At 46.9% G+C, this 21,447-nt stretch overlaps 1 protein-coding gene across 3 annotated transcripts in view; it reads right to left on the reverse strand.

Annotated features, from left to right (window-relative positions):
- Loxhd1 (lipoxygenase homology domains 1) overlaps positions 1–21,126 on the reverse strand; it is a 144,719-nt gene extending 123,593 nt beyond the window's left edge. For all 3 annotated transcript variants that reach the window (XM_027397946.2, XM_027397945.2, XM_035439026.1), the window contains exons 1-4: positions 20,997–21,126; positions 16,903–17,017; positions 9,984–10,064; positions 7,749–7,933 (exon numbers count right to left, since the gene is read on the reverse strand). In XM_027397946.2, coding sequence (XP_027253747.1) covers positions 7,749–7,933; positions 9,984–10,064; positions 16,903–17,017; positions 20,997–21,126 — 511 coding nt within the window. The remainder of the gene's footprint in view (positions 1–7,748; positions 7,934–9,983; positions 10,065–16,902; positions 17,018–20,996) is intronic.
- Positions 21,127–21,447: the final 321 nt, after the last annotated feature.

Genomic DNA, 21,447 nt, shown 5'->3' on the forward strand with positions numbered 1-21,447 from the left:
ATCCCTTTTAGTCCTAAAATTCTCTTTTATGCCTCACCAGAGCCTCATTGTGAGTGGTTCTCTCTTCCCACTCTTTCCGGAGATGATCTTCTGCAGTGCGAGGTGGAAGCATATGGGGTGGGCGGGAAGCTGCAGTGAAGTCAGAGGAGGTGAATGCTTCAAGCCTGGTCCCAGCTCTCCCGGCCCAGGCCCTTTCCCTGTTCCTGTGGAACTGGAGACCCCTCCACAGGGTTATAAGGAATGATAATCCACCCTCAATCAGCACCCACAGCCAACAGAGCCCTGGCAAAGTTTGATGCTAGGTGATGGGGAAATGTTGGAGAGAGGGAGGAAAGCTCTCCCTGAAGCCTCCAGATGTTGTGGAGGCTGAGAGCCCATCCACAGTTGTCCCTTTAGTCTGTCTGGGTCCTAGAGAGGACAGTGACACTGGTAGTCCTTTCTGAGAGGCCAGAGGCTGCAGTCTGCATCTCAATCACAAGAACCAGGGCAGTTCTGAAGGAAGGAGAAGGGAGGAAACATCTGGGCTGCAGCAGGCTTCCTGCCACATCCAGGCTTCATGCCCAGGTCCCCAGCTGACCTTAGAAGAGAGAAACTGATACTGCCCCTGTATTAGTGACTTTTGGGTCCTTATGGTCACAACAGAAACAGTGTAAAGGAAGAAAGGTTTATCCAGGCTCACTGTTTCAGGGGCTTCTTAGAGTCCACTTGTCGGGGAAGGCACAGACTCAGCTCAGAACATAGAGTTAGGTCCATGTGCCAGAGACTGTTCACATCACAGTAAACCAGAAAATCTGAGGTCAGGCATACCCTTCAAAAGCTCTCCTCTAGCCATCCACCTCTGCCAACCTGGCCCCCCACTGTCCAAATGTTCTGTGACCTCCCAAACAGGAACATCAGCTGTGGAACTAGTGTTCAAAATATCTAACTATAGGGAACATTTCCGGTTCAAAGAACAACACCGAGTGTCCAAGTGTCTGCTCATGTTTGTGGGAGTGGTAGCCCTGTCCAGCCAGGCTCTGACTGCAGAGAATAGGGGTCCATAGGGTGAGAGATGGAAAGAAATGGGGGAGATGTGCTTACAGCAGAAGAGAAGTACCAAGGCATCTCTTCCTGCCCCACACCCACCAACACTCTACACCTGCTGGACCCCAGACCACCTGGTCCAGCCATTCTGCAGAGGAGATGTGTATGGAAGCGAAGTTGTGATCTGCCCCCACTTTGTGGGATTTCTGAGCCAGAGTGTTGCATTTTAAAAGTAATGATTCAATTGCTCTATGGTATTATTCTCTGGTACCCAATACAACTGTTTAATTATCCAGTGGTATCCAGAAGAACCTGAGAAAGGCTATAACTACAGGTTTCCTTGGCAGAGCCTCATAGTTGTTTCTTTGCATTTATCTCCTGGCATAGGTGACCCATTATTGTCACCCCTCGTCATCAGTCACTGCCATTTGGCATAGGTGTTGGTGCCACACAGTCCTCTGGAAGGTCGCGATTCACTGGTGGTCAGTACAGTTTGCACATGCCCTTCCTGTGCTAACCACAACCCCCACTTATTTTGTCCTCTCATCAGATACTTGGGTGAGGAGGGCACCATGCCTAGTGTGGTCTTAATGAGACTTTGGGCACATCTGTAACTCAGTGCACCAATCATGGTGTAGCGCAGCACAGGCTGTAATGAAGTTATAACCTAGATACCTGAAGAAAAGCCTGAAAGAAATGATGGTGGTGCTGAGAATAAACACAGTCCATTTCCACCTGCCCAGAGGGTCTGGGACACCTCCAGACTGGCTGTGCTGTTGGTGGCAAGCAATTAGACCAGCAGTTCAGGTAAAAACGCCATCCACCTTCCACCTATGAGGAAGGTGCTAGTGCTTCTTGAGAGAAATCATTTCTCTAACAAGCATCTCCTGGTCTCTATGAAGCGTGTGGCAAGACTGGCTGCAACCATCCCTACTACTAATTCATCCAAGAAGGTTAAATGTGTTTTAGAAGATTTGTTCCTAATACAGCCCAGGAAACAGGTGCCAGCGGGGAGTCGGGGAAGGGGCAAGTCTCAGTCCTCTGGATACAGGGGCTTTCTCCCACCATTCGTGACAGGGTTCATGTGTGACATATAAGTGAGCTGTTAAGCATGGGTTCTGACAGCATGGACAGTGACTGGTGTCCCAGCCTGATAGAATGTGACTCTGGGTCTCAGAGGCTTGCCCCATGCTCAGATGCTTCCCAAAAGTGATGTGGCTTGGGATCACATAAGTACTAGTTTAAGTCACACAATCATCTCTACTTTTCTATGTAGATGATGCCTTTGTGGATTGGACCTAGACTGTGGCCAGAAGCTAGAAGTAACAGCACCCTGGCAGTGAGACAGCCAGGTAATGGGTGCCCTACACACATTCTGTTCATGCTACCAGACAGTACAGACCCCTAAGGCAAACTCTGTAAGACCCAATGCCAGGGCACCCCAAAGATCTCATTATCTTGTCAAACCTTATCCACCTCAGATGTCTCTACATTGCATCCTTCAGTATTGCCCTACACCCACCTCAGCCTCAAGAATGTGTCCTGAGTATCCTTGCCTCAGTGGAAGCTTGTTAGCCCTGCAACATCAGCCTATATAACTGCATCAGGCCTACCAATTGCACATGGGGCCTGTGCCTGGGAATATCACAGCAAAAATGACAACACTGCAGTAGAAGTACAGGAATCAGTGAGTGAGAAACCTAGGACAGGCAAGTAAGACAGCATGAGAGAAAAACTGCATGGTATGGGACCTTGAGGGACATCCAGAATGGCTTCCTGGTAAGACAAGGAAGTGGAAATGCAGACAGCACAAGTGACATGCCCAAAGTCACACAGTGGCTGAAATGTAATCTCAGACCCAAGAGCTGTGCCTCCCAGGAGAGAGCTCTTGGCACCTGTCTGTTGCTGTCTTTATAGGTGAAACATCACACATAACCCTTCTCCCATAGACACAAACATATTGCCAACTGATGCTCACACAAGTCTTTAGGAATCAATTGATGTGGCAGATGGTGGGGCGGGGGCAGGAAGATACCCCAGTGTTACTCTGGGGGTGGCACAAGCTGAGAGAGAGAGAGAGAGAGAGAGAGAGAGAGAGATTTGGTCATTAAGTTAAAGGGCAAACAGTCATCCCCTGCAGTGTGGTTTTTCTTAGCTATTTATCCATCTCAAAACACCTGGGAGTTGCATCCCACGCTGTCAGCCAGAGAGATTTGCTTTGGCAGCTACTAAGGAGGATGCTGTCTCAGAGAGCAGGAGGCTGAACTTGGCTTAGGGCCCAGGGCTTCCATAGGTGTGGAGACAGCACCATGGCTGCTCTGCCCTTCTGATTCTAGGTTGTAAGAGGGAGAGTCATTCCAGACAAGCACTAGAAGCCTTCCGGAAAGAGTCAGGCATGCATGATAATGGAAGGGATGCCAAGAGGCAGATGGAAGGACAGAAAATTCACAGCACTTCTGAAGCAGTTAAATAGCCAAGCCTGTGTTCCTAGGGATAATAAATGCAAATATGCTAGAGAGGTGGCTGCCAGCCTTCCATAAATTTCAGAAGATGCCAGGTCCCCTGGTACCCTCTCTAAGTGGGAGACAATCAGGGAGATGGCTGCCAAGTGCCTGTGCAAGCTCCACGTGTGCCTGAATTGCTTAATTGTGTGTACTGCCTGCCTGGACCATTCCACGGCAATGCTGGGGAAGCCAGCCAGCATAGAGACCCTGAAACTGCTGGTTCATGTGGGGACGTGTCAGGAGAATGCAGAATGTTTCTCCAGTAGCCTGAAGTCCTGAGCAGGAATTGAAAACTTGGGGTGCAGCAAATGCTCTCTTTTTTCCAGGTGAAGGGACCATTGACTGCAAAGTCAACATGATGTGATTTGTTGTTAAAAAACATTTAATGACCATCAAGAAAGAATTAAAAGAAGTGGGCCATCAAGAGATACTGAATAGACAGAACAATGTTGAAAAAGAAGAATAAAAATGCAGGCCTCACAATTTCTGATTTCAAAGCTTACTGTAAAGCAACAGGAGTGTGCTGACTTGAGAATAGAAATATATTGACCAATAGGAAAGGAAAAGAAATGACTTGTGAATGTACAGTCAGTTATCAAGAGTGAAAGGCAACTGGATGGATGGGAGGAAAATATTTATAAATCTTAAATCTGGTAAGATTTAGAAAAATAAAGAACTACAACCCAACAAGAACAAAATCCAAACAACTTGATAACTAAAAACAGGTGCAAAGGATTTAAATGGATAGTTCTTCAATGACCAGGAAGAACATATTAAACAATCATCAATATTATGGAAATGCAAATCAGAACCACAAAGATACAAATTTGTGTCTACTGGATGGTATTATCAAAATGATAAGCATCGGTCATGATGTAGAAAAACTGGAGCTCTCAACACTGAAGGAGAGGATGTAGAAATGTTGCCACCACCATACAAAACAGCATAGGAATTCTTCAAAGTTTAATACAGAATCACAACATGACCTAACCCTTACTCTAACCTACCCCTGGGTATACATCCAGCAGAACCAAAAGCAGCAACTTAATCTGTACACCATGTACCCAGAAGCTTTATTAATAAGGACCAAAAGGTACTAACAACCCAAATCTACATGTATTTACATACACACACACACACACACACACACACACACACACACACACACATATATATATATATATATATATATATATATATGATGTAGATAATCCTGATGGAGATAATCCTGTCTAGCAAGGCTTACAGGACCATTGACTCTGAAAACCAGACATTTGTATCTCTAATTTCTTTCATGTGCTGCTTCATTTCTTCCCTAGGAACAGTTTTGGGTATATTCCCACTACTTGTATGTTTATCTTGCGAAAATATTCCATCTATTGGGCACACATACATCTGTGAGTGGTCAGGAAGATGATTTCTCATTAAGCTGTATAATTTTGATATATAGAAAATATACTAGGACATGCTTCATAACTTGATCTATTGTTCCCTGAGGCTGTAAGACACTTAAAGCCTGCTTTGTTCCTTTTACTCAGTCAGATGAACACAAGAAAGTAATAATTTCTCCTCAGTCTAAGGCAAAACTGAACACAATTAGCTCATTTTTACCTCAGAGCAAGTGCAAACTAGACTAAAAGTTTTTGTAAATAGATCATAACTTTAAAACTTTATAGTTATGCACAAGGGAAGAGTCACAGGTGTTTAACCAAGGTTATTTACATAAAGCAGCCTAAAAAAATCATACCTATCCCTTGCTTGCCAAGTCTAGCTGATAAAAGACCTATGTCTCAAAGCTTGTCTCACTGGGCACTGTGCCCCTACCCTCTGGTCACAGTCTTACTCCAGAAACTTTGCAAGTTTTTATTGCCATGATAAAGAGCTCTGCCCTTATCACTCACCCAAAGGAATGTGTTTTTGACCAATGAAATGTACTCAAGCCTTCTGTAGAAAAGTGTTTTTAAGCTAGAGGAACAGAGAAGCAGGGAGAATTGGAACAGAGAAATGAAACAGAGAGTTAGAACTAAAGATTTAGAACTATAGAATTTGAACTAAAGAATTAGAGCTAGAAAATTATTATAGACAAATCAAACAAGAGAATTAGAACTGAAGAATTAAGAACACAACTCAACAACGCGTGTGTGAGTTCATTTCAGACCCCTCAGAGAAGAAATTTTCTAAGTTCCTTTTGCTAAGCTGTAGCCTCTGACCTGAACCCTGGGAGGTAGTTTTGTGAGTTGGACTCACAAGCTATTGAAAATTAGAGTCATAAAATTCAAAGAAATGAAAAAAAAGACCTGAGGTGAGTAGGGCTTGGGAGGAAAGGAGATACATGCTAGAGTTTACTAAGTACAGAGTCTCAGTTTGGAACAAGAGAAGATTCTAGCGATAAATTATGAGCTGTTTATAAAACACATAGAGTTTGCTTACTGCCACTGAACTATAACCTTAAAATAGTAGAAATCGTCATTTTATTTAATGCACTATGCACTACAATTAAAAAAAAAGAAAAACAAGATGATGGAGTCAAAGAAGTGTTTATCCTGACCTGTAGAAACCCACCCTCCCCTTCTCTAAAACTGAATTCCAGCCAGGAGAACCCTTCACTGATGGGCCAGATACAGTCTGTGAAGCAAGGCCTGGAGCAGGACAAGCACCAGTTTCAAAAGTAGCTTTCTAATCATCTGTGCTGCTTTGCCCTGGAGGGGTCGCCCTGGGAGGCTGAGAACCGCCTGCTACTCAAGAAGGGCAGGCATAAAGGTAGGAGAGGGCCACCCAGGACAGTAGGAGGTTGCAACAGCTGACTCCCATGTCTCCATAGAGTTCTAACAGAGCCAGACTAATTTGCCCTTGACCTTGCCCTGCCCAAGGTACAAGCAGGAGTCAGTTCAGCTGAGAGGATAAGCCAACCCCCATTCCAGTCCCAGCCCTTTCATCGATATTCATCCGGCCTTGGATGAATATCCAGTGTCATTAACACCTGCTAGGACCATCTTCGCCTCTCCCTCATCCTCAGCGATGTGGGACCAGTTGACTTAAGAGGAGAGGCAGTTATGGTTGACACCCTCCTGCCTTCCCTCTTTCTCTGCTTTCAGAAGAGCGTCAGCGGTACTTCCCCAGATGTAATCTGTGCACCGGGTGGTCTGGGAGACGCCAGCATTCATATACTGGGGTTAACTGAGGAGGCATGTTCGCATTACTGCATACTGGTGTGTGGCTGATATTTATAGCTATAGAGAGCGGTGTTTATGGAAGAGCTACACCTTTGCGTCTCAGACAAGCTCACAAGGCTGTTGAGAGGTGAATAAAAGGAAGCATGATGACTAATGGTGATTGAAGAAGGTAAAACCCTTGCTGGTGGAATGTGACTGACTAGGGTTGGAGAACTCCCAGGTGGATTGGGGAGCCATCTGCCTAATTGAGCCCCTGCTGTGAGTCCCCAAAGCCTGACAGCCAGGCTCAGGGAAGCAGAGGACATGTTTTGGGGGTGGGTTGGGCTGCCTGACTTTCTTAAGAAGCCATACGGGGGCATTTCTCAATCTACTGAGAGCAACTAAGGAAACAAACTCCCATTTTAAGGTGGTCTGTCTGTGAAGTTGTGAGGTCGGTCAATGTCTACCTACTTCCTTCATGACCTCCTGCCTCTGCCTTTCCTAATGTCCTCTTTCTACCCACAGGGCTCCAGCAAAGGAGAAAGCAGTTTAACTAATAAGGCTATCTCTCTTAACATTAGGAACATGTTGGGCACAGAAAGTGCACTTAAACGGGTGCTCCAGAGGAAAAGGCCTTTTGATATCCTGTCATGGGTCCACTGCTGCCCTCTGCTGCCACCTACAGGGAAAGCTTTCCAGTGCCCCGCACTTGATACTTAGATCCTGATGAGAGGACTCTCCCAGGACCAGCTCCATCCTGCCTTCCCTTTCCACAGTTGCCTGCTGAATGACCTGGTTAGTCTGAGGGTCCTCAGGACATCCTAGAATGCCTGCCTTCCCTGAAGAGAAGAAGGTTCAGTTGAGTTTCAGTCAGAACTCATAGCAGGCTCCCCTTGGGGATGGAGAGATGAACAAGTCCCAAAGTCCCTTTTCCCTACAACCGATAAATACTAGCCAGAACAAATGGGATTTCACTTGGCCTAAGTCAAGAGAAAAGTATGGTGGGATGGAGGGGAGGGTGACTGCACAGCACAGCAAGGAGCCAGGCACTGGCAAACTGGCTACTGACCTCGAGGCATGTCCATGGGGTCGAAGCTGGCTAGGAGGTCACGACACCACTGGCGGTCACCTTCCACCTTGCTCAGCCAGTTGTTGCAGTTGAAGTAGTAGCGGAGATGGGGCCTCTTCATGTCGGTCACTATCACTCGGTCCAGGTACCAGCTGGCGTTCAAGCCTGTGTTGTCATGCTCAATCCTGGGCCAGAAGCCAACACCATACCTCACTGGCAGAACCAGGATGTTGTCCCTTCCATACCAGGGCACCCCATGATTCCTCCAGAGAGAGGTCCAGTAATTTGCTTCTTTTGGGTCTAAATTTCCTCATCTATTAATGGGGATATTTTGCAAGGTAGATGTGAATATTAATGACTGTCATATTGTCACACTGCCACAGGGAAATATATTCTTCCATGAGAAAAATCCAAGTCCCCGGGGCTCTCAGTAGGAACTCCTTGGTCTGTGCCTGGCAGGGCCTGTGCTGTTTCCTAACCTGGGTCTCTGCCAGCACTGCACCTTGCTGCTCTAATCTGAGTTGTACATACTCATCACCTCTGGAAGCCTATCAGAGTCAAGATAGAAAAGGCAGTCAATGAGTCATCACTCAAGGATGGCACGAAGGGTAAGGAGAGAGCGGAAGCCACCTAGACCTTTGGACTTGGCAGGACACAGTCCCTGGGGTAAACTGTCCCCTCCCATCACTCTGAGTTGATTGAGTCTCTCTTTTAGTGACTCTCAGCCCAGTCACCCTCCTTAGTGTCATCATCCAAGGGTCCCCATCTAGAACAAGACTGTCCCATGGAAAGTTCATGTGAGCCAAACATACAATTCTAGATTGTTATAATGGCCTTGATTTTGAAGATACAAAGGAGCTGATTGAATGGATTTTTAATAATATACTGTATGCACCTACCATTTTAGCACATAACCATGTAAAAATTTAGCAATATGTTCTATATTCTTTTTCTTCTGTTAAGTCTTTAAAAAAAAAAAAAACTGGTGTCTGTTTTATCCACACAACACACTCGGAGTGACTCAACTGTATTTTAGTGCACAATAGCCTCGTGCCTTCTGTGCTGGGTGACACAGACACACATTCTTCCGGATCCGTGCCCCAAATCCTCACACTTCCTATAGCTCCCACCTCCATCTAATTTCTTCCCTAGAGAGTGGCCACTGGGTGACCTCATGGTACACGGAATATCTCATCCCAGCCCATCAGTTTGAAGCTTTATCCCGAGAGCCCATGACCCAGACACAGATGACCAGCAGATACATTGGGCCTGTCTTCTACGGGGTCACATGCCTCTGCCTGGCACAGAGTGTGGCACCATGCAAGGCTTTGGTCAAAGACGGTTTTCCACATACCAGCTTCCCCTCCTCACCTCCCTGCAAGAGCCCCCTCCCTGCTTACATCCCCTTCTGTGCACACAACCAGTGCCTGTGGCCTTTGTGTCCCAGCAAAAGGACTCTGTGATCCCAAATTTTCTAGTGGGAGAAAGAAAAGTCAGGACCAAACCGATGATGCGTTTGAGTCCTGTCCAGGCCCCAGTTAGGGGCAATCAGACCACACTCGATTCTAAATCAAGTATAACCTGAACAAGGCTGGTTAGCCGAGACTAGAAAAGAAGAAGGGAATGAGCAAAATGCCCCTCCTTCCTCCACAGCCAGGCTGGAAGTTACCCCTTTCCATACAGTTCACAGAAACTCCCCCAGTGAGAACAGCATCAGGGGAATTCTCCATCCAAAGGCTTCTTGCAGCACAGCCTTTACTGAGGCTTAGTGATTGCTCTGGGCACCGAACCAGTGAGTCCCAGCATTGAGTAGATGAAGAGCCATTATTAGAGAGGAGGAAGCAAAGGCCTGGAAGGATAAACTGTCTGAAATCCTACAGCAAAAAAAAAAAAAAAAAAAAAAAAAAAAAAAAAAAAAAAAAAAAAAAAACGGCAGAGCAAGACCCTGGACTTGGACCTAGAGATTTGTTCCCAGTTACCATACTTCAGTGTGTGGAAGAGCTTATGTCTTAAGTGTGTGGGGAATTGTATACAATTGTCCTAGCCAGTGAAAGCAAGTCTCTAATAGGGCAGTTTGGAGCTCTGTGATTCAGGATGGGTCGGGGAGGCAAAGGATAAATGGGACACGATTTGGGCTTTTGGTAATTCTTCAAACATCAGCCAGTTGAGCATTAAATATCCAGAAAATGCCAATCTTGATCATCACCACCACTGTGATCATGGGCAAACACTCACCTGATTTTGTAGATGAGGCCCACATTATTGGTTCGCACCCTGAAGACATCAACGTTGGCTTTCTCGAAAGCAGATTCACTCCTGCAGTGAACACATGCAGTTATTCCCACTCATGATGTGTCTCATGGGCCCAGGCACAGAGCCAAAGACTGGTATCATCTTCTCCCTCCTTATCCCACTCATGGTAATGGCTGCATGCAACTAGCTACCATCCTGAGCTCCCACTCTCTCTCTGACATGGTCTGAGAGGAGGGGAAGGGCAGGCAGGCACCACGCTTAGGCTCACATCCAGGCATTCCTTTGATTATTTCTGAGTCACTAACACATAGTGGGTGACACCAGTGCTATTGTGTGGACATGCAAACCACTAGCTGGTAGAAGAACCAGGGCCTCCTCAGGGTAGAGGAGAAGGAGGATGTAATGGATGCTTGGGGCCTCTTGTCTGCTGGTCCTCTTGCAGCTCACCCTCACCTGCCCCATTCTGTGAGAAGAATTGCAATGGCAGTCCCCAGTAGATGCAGACCTTGGGTAGCAACTTGTGGTCCAGCCATTGCAAAGAGAAAGGGGAAACCTATCCCCCCACCCCAGTCCAGCAACTGTGGAGGCAGGAACAGTAAGGGAATCATGACTGGCAAACTGCAGTCAGAGGAAGTCCACCAGAGGTGTGAGGCAGTGCAGCACCTAGGCCAGTCCCAGCTCTGCCTGTCGCAAATTCAAGTAGCTTACACACAAGGAGGCTCAAGCCACCTTGCCCTGGGATCTTCTGTCATGGACACCTAGGTCTCATGTTGGCATCTCTTTCATGCCCCATGTGGATCAAGAACTCAGCCGGGAGAGCCCAGACCTCCAAGAAGTTCTTCCTGCCTCTCAGCTGGGCCCTCTGATTTGAGAGACTATGCTCTCATCTGGGGCTCATAGGACCAGCATATGGCAAGGAGAAAAGAAAGACACAGAAGTCATTTGCCTATGCTATGCTTTATACCTTAAATGTGTTCTCAAAGCCCTTGTATGCCTCACACACCCTACACATACCCAGTTGCTACTTGGAAACCTTTAAGGGCCTGGAGCTGGGCGTTTAGCTCAGTGATAGAGCACACTTTCCAGGCATGCATGAGGCCCTGGGTTTGATTCCCAGCACTGTGCAATAAAGAAGGTAAAGCCCAATGGAGGGAAGTCGGGTCACTGACAATATGCCCTTGAAGGGGATGTTGGGACCCCAAGGGGACTCCTCTTTCTCTGCTCACTTCCTGGTTGCTATGAGTTGAGCAGCTCTCTCCACAACTGGTGCTGATTTGTCATGTCCCCAAAAAACAATGCAGCCAACTGATCATGAACCTAAACCTCCAAACCTTCAGAGCAAAATAACCCTTTTCCTTTTTTGTTGGTTTATTTTAGGTCTTTGTTACAGCCATGGCAAGTTAAACAGCCCAAGCTTATAATTATTACTGGCCGTCTGTGTTCTTCCAAATAAAGAGGCTTTCTCTCCAGGCCACAGGCTGAAGGTCATGCACAGGGGGCCTTCCAGGTTCTTCAAGGCACAGAGGCTGGAGTTCTGCAAATGGCAAACAATCTTTTCCAAAGAGGCAGGGGCACAATCTGGTGAGGTCCAAGCCTCATCTGAAAGAGCCCGTGAAGACAGCCTTGTCAAGGAAAAGAGAACCCATTGAGAAACCTGAGGATGGAGAAGTGAGGAGAGGAGTGATGGATGTGTCTAGGTTAGCTGTAAGAAAATGGAGAGTCCCAGCCTGGTGGCACATGTCTGAGCTCAGGTGGGTATTGTCCAGGGAGGAAGGGAGGGACCAAGCAATGCTATTTTAAGTGATGCAGACAAAATGTTTTCTTTGAAGAACGAGTTTTTCTTCTTCCTGGGAAAATAAAGTTCCTGGATCCAGTGTTGAAAATGGAATCAAACCAAACCAGAACTGTGAAGGTCTGCTGATGTTGGATTGTATCTATGGAGGGCTGTGAAGGTCTGCTGATGGGGGGGGGTGCTGTATCTATGCAGGACTGTGAAGGTCTGCTGATGTGGGGGGTTGTATCTATGGAAGACTAAAGGTCTGTTGGTGTGGGGGTTGTATCTGGAGGACTGTGAAGGTTTGATGATGAGGGGGGCTGTATCCATGCAGTACTGTGAAGGTCTGCTGATGTGGGGGGTTGTATCTAGAGTACTGTGAAGGTCTGATGATGAATGGGGGTTGTATTTGTGGAGAATAACAGGACACTCAAACCCCTGATTCTGTCACAGCAGCTGTGAAATAACTTGGAAAAATACATGGACATCAATTCTTCACATTAAGATTTTGTGAATGAGAAACAAAAAAGTGAATAAACAGTATTTTCTCTTTCAACACATGACACAAAGTAATAGATTTTTAAAATAAATCGACAAGAATTTCTGCATTAAGTAAACGCCCCAAGGAGTAGACCCTGGGAAGCTATATGATTGAATGCTTTGTAGCTATTAAGAATCCCATTATAAAAAGAACATAATGTTTATAATACAAGCTTAAAAAACATGTTAAGATGGAATCTGTGAACAGAACAATCAATATAAACAGGATGCCATCTTCATTTAAAAACAATGAGTGGGAGAATTTATACAAATAAACAATGTCGTGTCTAGAGGATAAGATTGTAAAGTCTAATTTGTTCTTGTCTATATGAATTTTCACATTTTCCAAAGAATTTCATACTGCCTTGTAATTCCCCATGCTCCAGGACCCTTCACCCCCTCCTGATACCCAACCCAGCCATGGGCTGCCAGGGACACAGAATCTGAAGGTCTAAGGGCGGTGGGTGTCATCTAAATTTTCAAGGAACCTGGGGAACAGACTACAGGAAGAAGAGGACAAGGGGGGAAGTGTCCCCAGCCCACTTCAGCCAACAATGAGTGTGAAGGAAGGCAGCTGGGTTTCCAAGGTGCCTCTGAGGAGGATTTTGGAAGGGAATTTCTCAGCTGCCTCAGGAAAACGAAGCCCTAAGGACATGTCACCCTCCATTGTGCTTATTGAAAAATCAGCCCGTGCTACTTTTCAGTCACTGTGGTGGGGAGCAGAGAAACAGGGGAAAGATCCACCTGACCAGCAGGAGCGGAACACTCTGGGTTATCTAAAGGCCACGTAGTTGGTGCTGGGATGGTTCCCAGCCAGATGTGATGCTAACTTCACCCATAAAGACCAACCTGTTTTTTGGCATACAGGAAAACGCCATCTTCAGAGAAGAAAGGACTGCAGACAAACTCCAGGAAAAGACTGGGACTGTCCCAAACAAGCCTCCAGCCCCGCCCACTCTGGGATGGGATCTGAAAGGCCCATTTGGAGAAAGTCAGAGTGCAAATGCCGTAGAAAACTGATTGAGGCTGTGTTGGAAATCCCAAAGGAAACATAAAGGCAGGCTCCTCACGTTTCCCAATGGGAGGGGCACCACCATTGCTCCTGCACCACCCTAAAATAAAGGACACTGCCCACATCATCACTCAGCAGGGACTTCCCCCAGAAAGAGCCTCAGGAGGCTGTACCTGGCATTTTAGCCACCAACTAGGTAGAACCTCCAAACTAAAATGCCAGGCACTCTCTCACACACGGGGGTGTGAATTCTCGGGAGAAAACAACATCCATAAAATACATGAAATCCCATCCTTTTGCCATATCTTAAACTCATAGCCTCCTGGGACCATGTTGTAAGGACCTCACTGGGGTGGAGATTGAGAGGGTTCACATGTGGGAACTAAGTGAGTGTCTTTGTCTTTGCTACGTAGGAGTCAGTTAGCAAAGATCTTCTTGAAATAGGAGTTGTGTTATATTGGGTGAAGGGTGAATCCTGCTAAGCCATGTGGAATTCTGTGTTCTAGGCCACAGGAAAGGGTACAGGAATGAGCTCAAATCAGGGTGAGACAGAAAAAGGAAGGACAGGAGACAAGAGATGAGAGATGTGACCAGAGGCTATGGGAAGGGTTTGGGAGAGGTGCCAAGAAGATCAAGGTTAAATTTCAATACAGATACAAAGCTATAACTGATCTGTTTGCATTGGGTAGTATGAACCCTTTCTCAGGCCCAGACTTATCAGACAAGTCTTACATACAAAAGTGTGTGTGTGTGTGTGTGTGTGTGTGTGTGTGTGTGTGTGTGTGTGTGTGTATGCCTGCATGCATGTGTGAGTGTATACAAGGATCCATGGTGCAGGTCCCCCAGTGGGTTAGGCTTAGAGCTGGCTTGAGTGTGGAGAAGAGGAACTGGCAGACAGTGAAGAGTGGGGAGACGAAGGAGCAGCTGGCACATCCTGCATTACATAGGGACTCAGAAGTGACCTCAGCTACCACCCATGTGTGATGCATCCCAAACCCTCAGAAAACCACATTCCCCTCCGAACTCATTTCTAGCTTGAGCTGCAGGTATGTCGCAGGCAGAATTTTACACTATTTTCTGTGTAGTCCTTTTCCTGGATTTTTCACTGTGGTCAGATTCTGACTCTTGCTTCCCCTCCATCGTGCTCTCTAGTGAGATGACATCCGCTGCCACTGTCAACTCAGCATCCACTGATTGGCTTTCAGACAAGGCCTTCCAGTCTGGCCGCCAAGCCTTTACTTTATGCTTCAATGCAGCAACATGGCTCCCACTGCCAGTCCCAGCTGGATCCACCCACAGGGCCTCCACTGTTTCACCCTTGCAAACTGTTTCTCTGGGTCTAACGTATTTTTTGTATTCCTCCCTTATCCAAGTTCATTTCAGCACTGAAGGCCTAGGTGATGTCCTTCCCTGTGAGGTGTCACTCTGGCCACGATACTTCGGGAATCTACTAAGTTCCGCCTATTTTCTGGGATCCAGAACAATTACAGAGGCCCAGGAAACCCGTTTCCACCCTGTACTGCAGATCCCTCACTCCCCTGCACACTCCTCTCTTGTCTCAGCAGCGCCCAGCTGACAGCCCCACCCGTGTCCACATCTCATGCGGCTGTCAAGCTGTCCTGACTAGCGGATTGAGCTCCAGTCCACTCATGTTTTTGCTTCCCACCCTCAAGTGCAACACAGATCCAGAGATTCTTTCCAGGATCCTCCCCGGCAGACATCCATGGTCTCTGGGGATTGGAGACTCCTATGTCTAGGCTGGTCCGGAGAAGCTGTCTCCCACACCCTCCTAGCTCTGTCAACCCTTCCATACCTTTCCTGCCTGCACCACCAGGGAGCCTTTCACATCCTGTTGAGAGGGAAAGCTAAAAGCCAGGCTCCCACGTGGTGGGGACTCAGTGACAACCCTTCTTGGTGTGTTACATCGGTGATCTGGACCTCCCTGAAAGAAAGTTTGGTAAACTAACAAGCAGTGGGGGAGGAAGCAAGGAATTCTGCGCACATAAAAGGAGAAAAGGCTGTGAGAGCCCACTACAAAAAACTAAAGGGGTGGTTTTCCTTTAAAAGGCAGGCTGGATACTGCAAAAATCAGCTGGCCACCTTCCCAGGACTAGTAGCATCTCCTTCCTCTGGGAGGATGCATGGCAAAAGGGATGGATATTTCATGTATTCCCTTTACCGTGCCCACATCACAGGAGGGAAAAACTTCCACGAGAGTCACGTGCAGTGTGAGTAGTATAAGGAGGCAGGTACCCTGTTCTGTAGAAATGGACAAAACAGGGTGTTATGCCAGTCTCAACATTGCTACATGGGTGCCATGACTCTCCTTTAGTACTTACATACAGCAAGACTAGTCACTCTGCAAAGCACAGTGTCCCAAGTTTCCTAGCAAGGCCACTCCACCTCTCTATGCATGCCCCTTTTGTCCCCAAAAGGTACCAGGACATAAACCTTAGAGACCACAACCTGTGGCACCAGTAGGTCTTGAAGGGAGCCTATTGCATACTTCAGGGTCACAGAGTCACGTAGTCAATTAAAATGTCTATACCATAAATGTGAATGAAGGACCAGATTGCCCACAAAAAAAGCAACCCTTAAGGACTATAGGCTTCTCCCTCAGACTCACTTTTCCTATGAATGGAGTAGAACAGATCAGTAGATTTAAATGGCTGTAGAACTTTTCCTCAATTGGAATCCTGCTCAGAAACCCAGTATGTCAGATAATCAGAAGCAGGGCTGCTCTGAAAGATGAGGGTGTAGTGGACCCAGACCCAGGTATTCAAATCTGCCCAGGCAGCACCAGCACAGGCTGAGTGAAAGCCAATGAACAAGATCTCTCCTTAGACCCCCATCCAACTCTGCAATCCTGTCATTCTGAAGTATGCTCTTGGGTCTGCTGCATTTGCTTGTGTGTGTGTGTGTGTGTGTGTGTGTGTGTGTGTGTGTGTGTGTGTGTGTGTGTAGAAAGGGGGGGACCAAAGAGTAGACAGCAGTCTCTGCCCTCAGGGTTATAGAACGGTTAAGGGCTCAGGTGTATGCAGAGCACACACACATACACATGACATGTGACTGAGAATACATGGATTCCAGGCAGATTTAGTGTGATGCTGGCCATTATGAAACCTCGGTACAAAGTGTCTCAAGATCATCACAAATGATCTTTGTAACATCATTATCTCAACTGCCTTAGGATGGTAGGTAAAGAAATCAAGGCCTTGGAGACCATGGGATTTTGGCAAAGTTACATGGAGCAGGACAGTAAAGCTGGTCCTAGACCCAGGGTTCTTGGTCCTGATTGTTTATTCTCCAGTATCAAGGGATACACGTGAGTTCTTGGGAGATCTAAACTAGACATTACTGTTTATAAAATCTAGAATGAGACAAAGGAGAATTGGAAGGAAAGAACTGCACAAATCCTCAAGATGGTACTTGGATTGTTAACAGAGAATTCTTGTCATTCAACATGTCCATAGCCCAACTGTCCATCTCTCAAAGGCGAAGGCCACCACTGGGTTCTAGAACTTGGCTAACCAAACTAATGTCCCAGGAGCCCAACAAGTCAAAGTGATACTCACTTGCTGGTGAGATGGAGCTTGGGAGAGAGCCCATTCTCTCCAAAAATTGTGATGAACACATTGGCATCTGTCCCTGCACCACGAACATCCCCTGTGGCTGTGACTACCTCGTACACTGGAGGAGGGGAAAAAACAGAAGGCAGGCTCAGAAAGAAACACAGAATCCCATTATCACAATCCTGAACAAAGGTCAAATCCACACAAACTCTGCTGCAAGACCAAAAACTCACTGTCAACGCCAGACACTGCTTGGAGAGTCAAGGCCAGCTTCATTCTGCTTGGGTAAGACACCTAAGGGCTGAGTGTGCAGTTTCCCCCAATGGCTATGTCTTTGGCAGGAACACTGAGTTCCCTCCACGGTCCTCTTGAAGCTTGCATGGCTCATTGCCAATGCCATTCCTGGTCAGGATGTCAGCACCTGAGCACTTGCTGAGGGAGAATCTATCTAGATTCTTAGAAATGGTAGTGTGGTGGCTTGAAAGAAGATGCCCCCCATAAACTCATAGGGAGTGGCACTATTTGAAAGGATCAGGACATGTAGTCTTGTTGCAGTAGCTGTGGCCTTGTTGGAGGAAGTGTGTCACTGGGGGTAGGTTTTGAGGTTTCAGAAGCTCAAGCCAGGGTCAAGATGTAGAACTCTCAGTCCTTCTCTAGCACCCATCATGCCATGCTTCCTGCCAGGATAATAGTGGACTAAACCTCTGAACTGTAAGCCAGCCCCGATTAAAGGTGTTCCTTTATGAGAGTTACAGTGGTCATGGTGTCTCTTCACAGCAACAGAAACTCTAACTAAGACAGGCAGGATCTGCTTCAACCTGGGGGACCAAGCAGGACAAGTGGGAACATTGAATGGCCATGAGTGTTAGCAAAACTATAGAAATGTGTCTTGAATCCATTTTTTGAATCAACTCCCAGAAAGCTAGCACAGACCCAGCCTGGGCAGGGTTGTTGCAGCCAACCACCCCCAGAGCCATATCACCTCTGCTAAGAAGTGGGAACAGCCACACACCAGCCTATCCAGCTGCTATTCCTAGCTGCAAATGAATGTGTGTCCCCATCCTGTTCTATGAAGAGACTCACTTCTGAATCAGTCGTGGGCTGGAACAGCTGATTCAGGGAACCGACCACACGTGTGTGCATTGAGGGAGGCTGACCAAAAGGAAATGACTGTGTTAGGAAGGAGGAATTTGCAATGTGGAGAGCTGGTCAAATGTGGGATGGGTGTTTGAAATCTTCAGGGTGTGTGCCAGCTGTTCACCACATTATGGAAATGTACAAACGTCAGTGCTTTATACTGTGTCATAACCAACGATGACTGATGGCTTACTGCCCAGCCCTGAGCTAAGGGCTTCATGAATGTTATCAGACTTGGTTATTTCTGTGAACCTCTTCTTCCCCTTCCTACTTCTGGCCTTCTCAGAACAGGTCCCCCATTGCAGAGTGTATATGAACTCTCTTGAAGAGGTCTTGTGGATTGGGTTGCCATTTGAGGGTTAAACATTCATTACTCAAAACTATCCATCCACAGCTCTTCCACCAGAAGATTTTATCCCATGTACAAAGTAGCAAAGTTAAGGGGTGAAGAGTGGAGAGGAAGAATCCCTCTGAGCACCTGTAGTATTCTGGGCCTGTAGAAGGTGTGTTCCGATTGTTATTCATTCTATTGCAAACCCATAAGCCTCTGTGTGCTGGGGCAAAGTGTTGGACATCGGCACCACAGAGATCTAAGGGCTAGAACCAGAATGGCTCTTTACCAGTACCTACCTACCTATAACACTGGATAGCAATATCTGCTTTGCAGAACTATTCTGGGAATTGAAGATGTAGAGGCCCTGGCACATAGAAAATAGTAAATAGCCTTTCTCTTTTGAAGCTATTGTTCATGCAGAAAAAGCCTATCTCATCCAAGAGCTAACACCTGTTCCTTTGGCATACCGGGTATTAGCCCAATTGTCATGAACATGATGTGTGGTTAATTCTGAAGCCCTTCAGCAGCATCTCTGATACTAATGTGGGTCTTCTCTGCCTGGGAAGAATGGGATCTGCAGTGTCTGGGGCTGAGAGGAACACCGGATATCCCTGATTCTGACAAAACTCAGAGGCAGTAAGTGGGGAAAGTGGCCCATGCATGTGAACTCTCTCATGAGATTCGTGACAAGTCTTGAGTCATCACAGCATGCACACCACTGGAACCTGCTCAGCATCAGCCTCGGGTACTGCCTCATCACATTAGTGCTCATAGGACATCAGCCTCGGGTATTGCCTGCTTCACATGTGTGCACATAGGGCATCACCTCAGGTACTGCCTGAATCACATGTGTGCTCTTAGATCATCAGCCTTGGGTACTGATTACATCACATGTGTGCTCATAGAGCATCAGCTTCAGGTATTGTCGGCATCACATGTGTGCTCTTAGGGCATCAGCCTTGGGTTACCGTTTGCATCACTTGTGTGCACACAGGGCATCAGCCTTGGGTACTGCCTGCATCACTTGTGTGCACACGGGGCATCTCTGACTCAAGCAGACATGGGAGAATGACCATCCCGATGGAAATGCCAGGGCCACATCATTAGCTTAATTTAGAGAAGAGGAGGAAGATCTGGGCCCCAGGACAGGGATAGGAGGGCTGACTCACTAACTCGCTCAGGAGTACACAGCTACTCCTGAAGTCAGACACTCGCCATATAGAAGTTGCTCATCTGAACTTAATTACAGTTAAGGCAGTCAAGAAAATGACAGAGTGAGTCACGCATGACAATGCAGCATTTGGAATACATCCAACAAAGGATTCATGCCCAGAAAGTATGAATAATACAGGGACTGCATACTTTTAATACACAATTTCTTTAAAAGATAGACAGTCACTTATCATAAGATCTATAACTTCCAGTTTTAGGTTTTGACCCCAGAGAGTCAAAAGCAGACGCCTACAAAGCCATGAACACAATGCTCATAATAGCCTATTCTTAGTAGACCCGATGAGAAACTGCCTAAACATCCCTCTGCAGGTGAATGGGTAAACAAACCATGGTATATCCACACCCTGGGTTACCACTCAGCAATGAAAGCAACAAGCTACTGGCACACACTGTAGCACATCACACAGACACAAAACAATTACTCTTTACAATGCTATTTATGTGAAGCCATCAATAGCAAATATGATCTACTGTAACAGGAGGCAAAAGAATGGCTACTTGGAACTGGGAGCAATGCAAGGAGCCCTTAGTCTGGCTAATGTAAATACTTTTTTACATTGGCTTGTCACATGGGTATAAAACTAATTGAACAAGACATTTAATGTTCATCAACAGGAGAATGGTCGAATCACCGGTGATGTTTTTATAAAATGCAATCGTGTTTGTGAATAAAAAGAACCAAGTAGGGATCCCATCCCAGCATGCCCCTCACATCATGCCTTGTCACACACAACTCTCTCAGGTGGGATGTTAAGTGAGAAAGAAGATAGACACAAAAATATACACACAGCAAAGTATGTAGCTCACCCAGGTAATCCCAGCACCAGGCAACTGCAGCATGCGGACTGCTGAGAATTGAAGACTAGCCTAGGCTCCATAGTAATTAAATAGTAAGATTAACTGAGCTACAAAGTGAGACCCTGGCTCCAAAAAAGTACCTACTGTGTAACTCCAATTTTATGAAGTTAAAGAACAGGAAGAAGCAGTTTGTGGAGGAGCGACAGAGGTACGAAGAGCTCTGTGGGGGCTGTAAAATCTCCCATCCTGGTCTAAATTAGTGGTTCCACACTCACAATCACAGGCAAGTTCTCTTCTTGGTACTTCTGTGTCCTGTGTCGTGTGCACACAGACCCTCAGTCTAGTTCTTTTTTAATTAAAAAAGATGAGTGCGCTAGCTGAGAATTCGAGGCAGTCCCAGCCCCACCGCAATCCTACTCTGTTCCACGGGAGCCCTGCCAACCAGCTCACCTCATCTCCTGCGCCAGGGGGGCCCTGTGCTCCCCTACCCCCAGACTCACAGGACATGGAGATAACTTGGTAAGCAGTGGGCCAGCACTGCAAAGCCCTCTGCAAAGGGAGGGACAAATCCCACAACCCCAGCAGGCAGCCGCACCCTTGGCCTTGTAGTACTCGTGCTCCAGTTCATCTTCGTCATCCTCTGAGTTGTAGTTCAGTAGCTCCTCCTCGTACAGGGCCAGAAAGTCAATGTCTTTCTTCCTCCGCTTTTTCTTCTGGGGCATCATTGTGCCGCCGGCCTCTTCTGGGACCTGGTAGGCTCACCGGTCCAACTCTAACCCTTCCCTAGACCTGTGCCTCTCACTCAGAGACCTGCGGAGCCCTCAGCCCCTCCTAGGGCTTCAGGTCCCGATGTGTCACACTGGCCTTGTTCTCTAGTTCTCCTGCGTCTCCCATCCCAAAGCTCAGACCCATTTTTCTCCTCTCTGGTCCCTCAGCCCAACACAGTGCTTTTTTTTTCTATTTCTTTACTTTTCCTTCTTTCTGTCCCCAGCTCATTGCCTGCCACTGTCTCTCTCACTCTGCACCAGCCTTGGGGCTTCTTGAGA

Source organism: Cricetulus griseus, chromosome 2 (assembly GCF_003668045.3).
Source record: "Cricetulus griseus strain 17A/GY chromosome 2, alternate assembly CriGri-PICRH-1.0, whole genome shotgun sequence".
Lineage (NCBI taxonomy): Eukaryota > Metazoa > Chordata > Mammalia > Rodentia > Cricetidae > Cricetulus > Cricetulus griseus.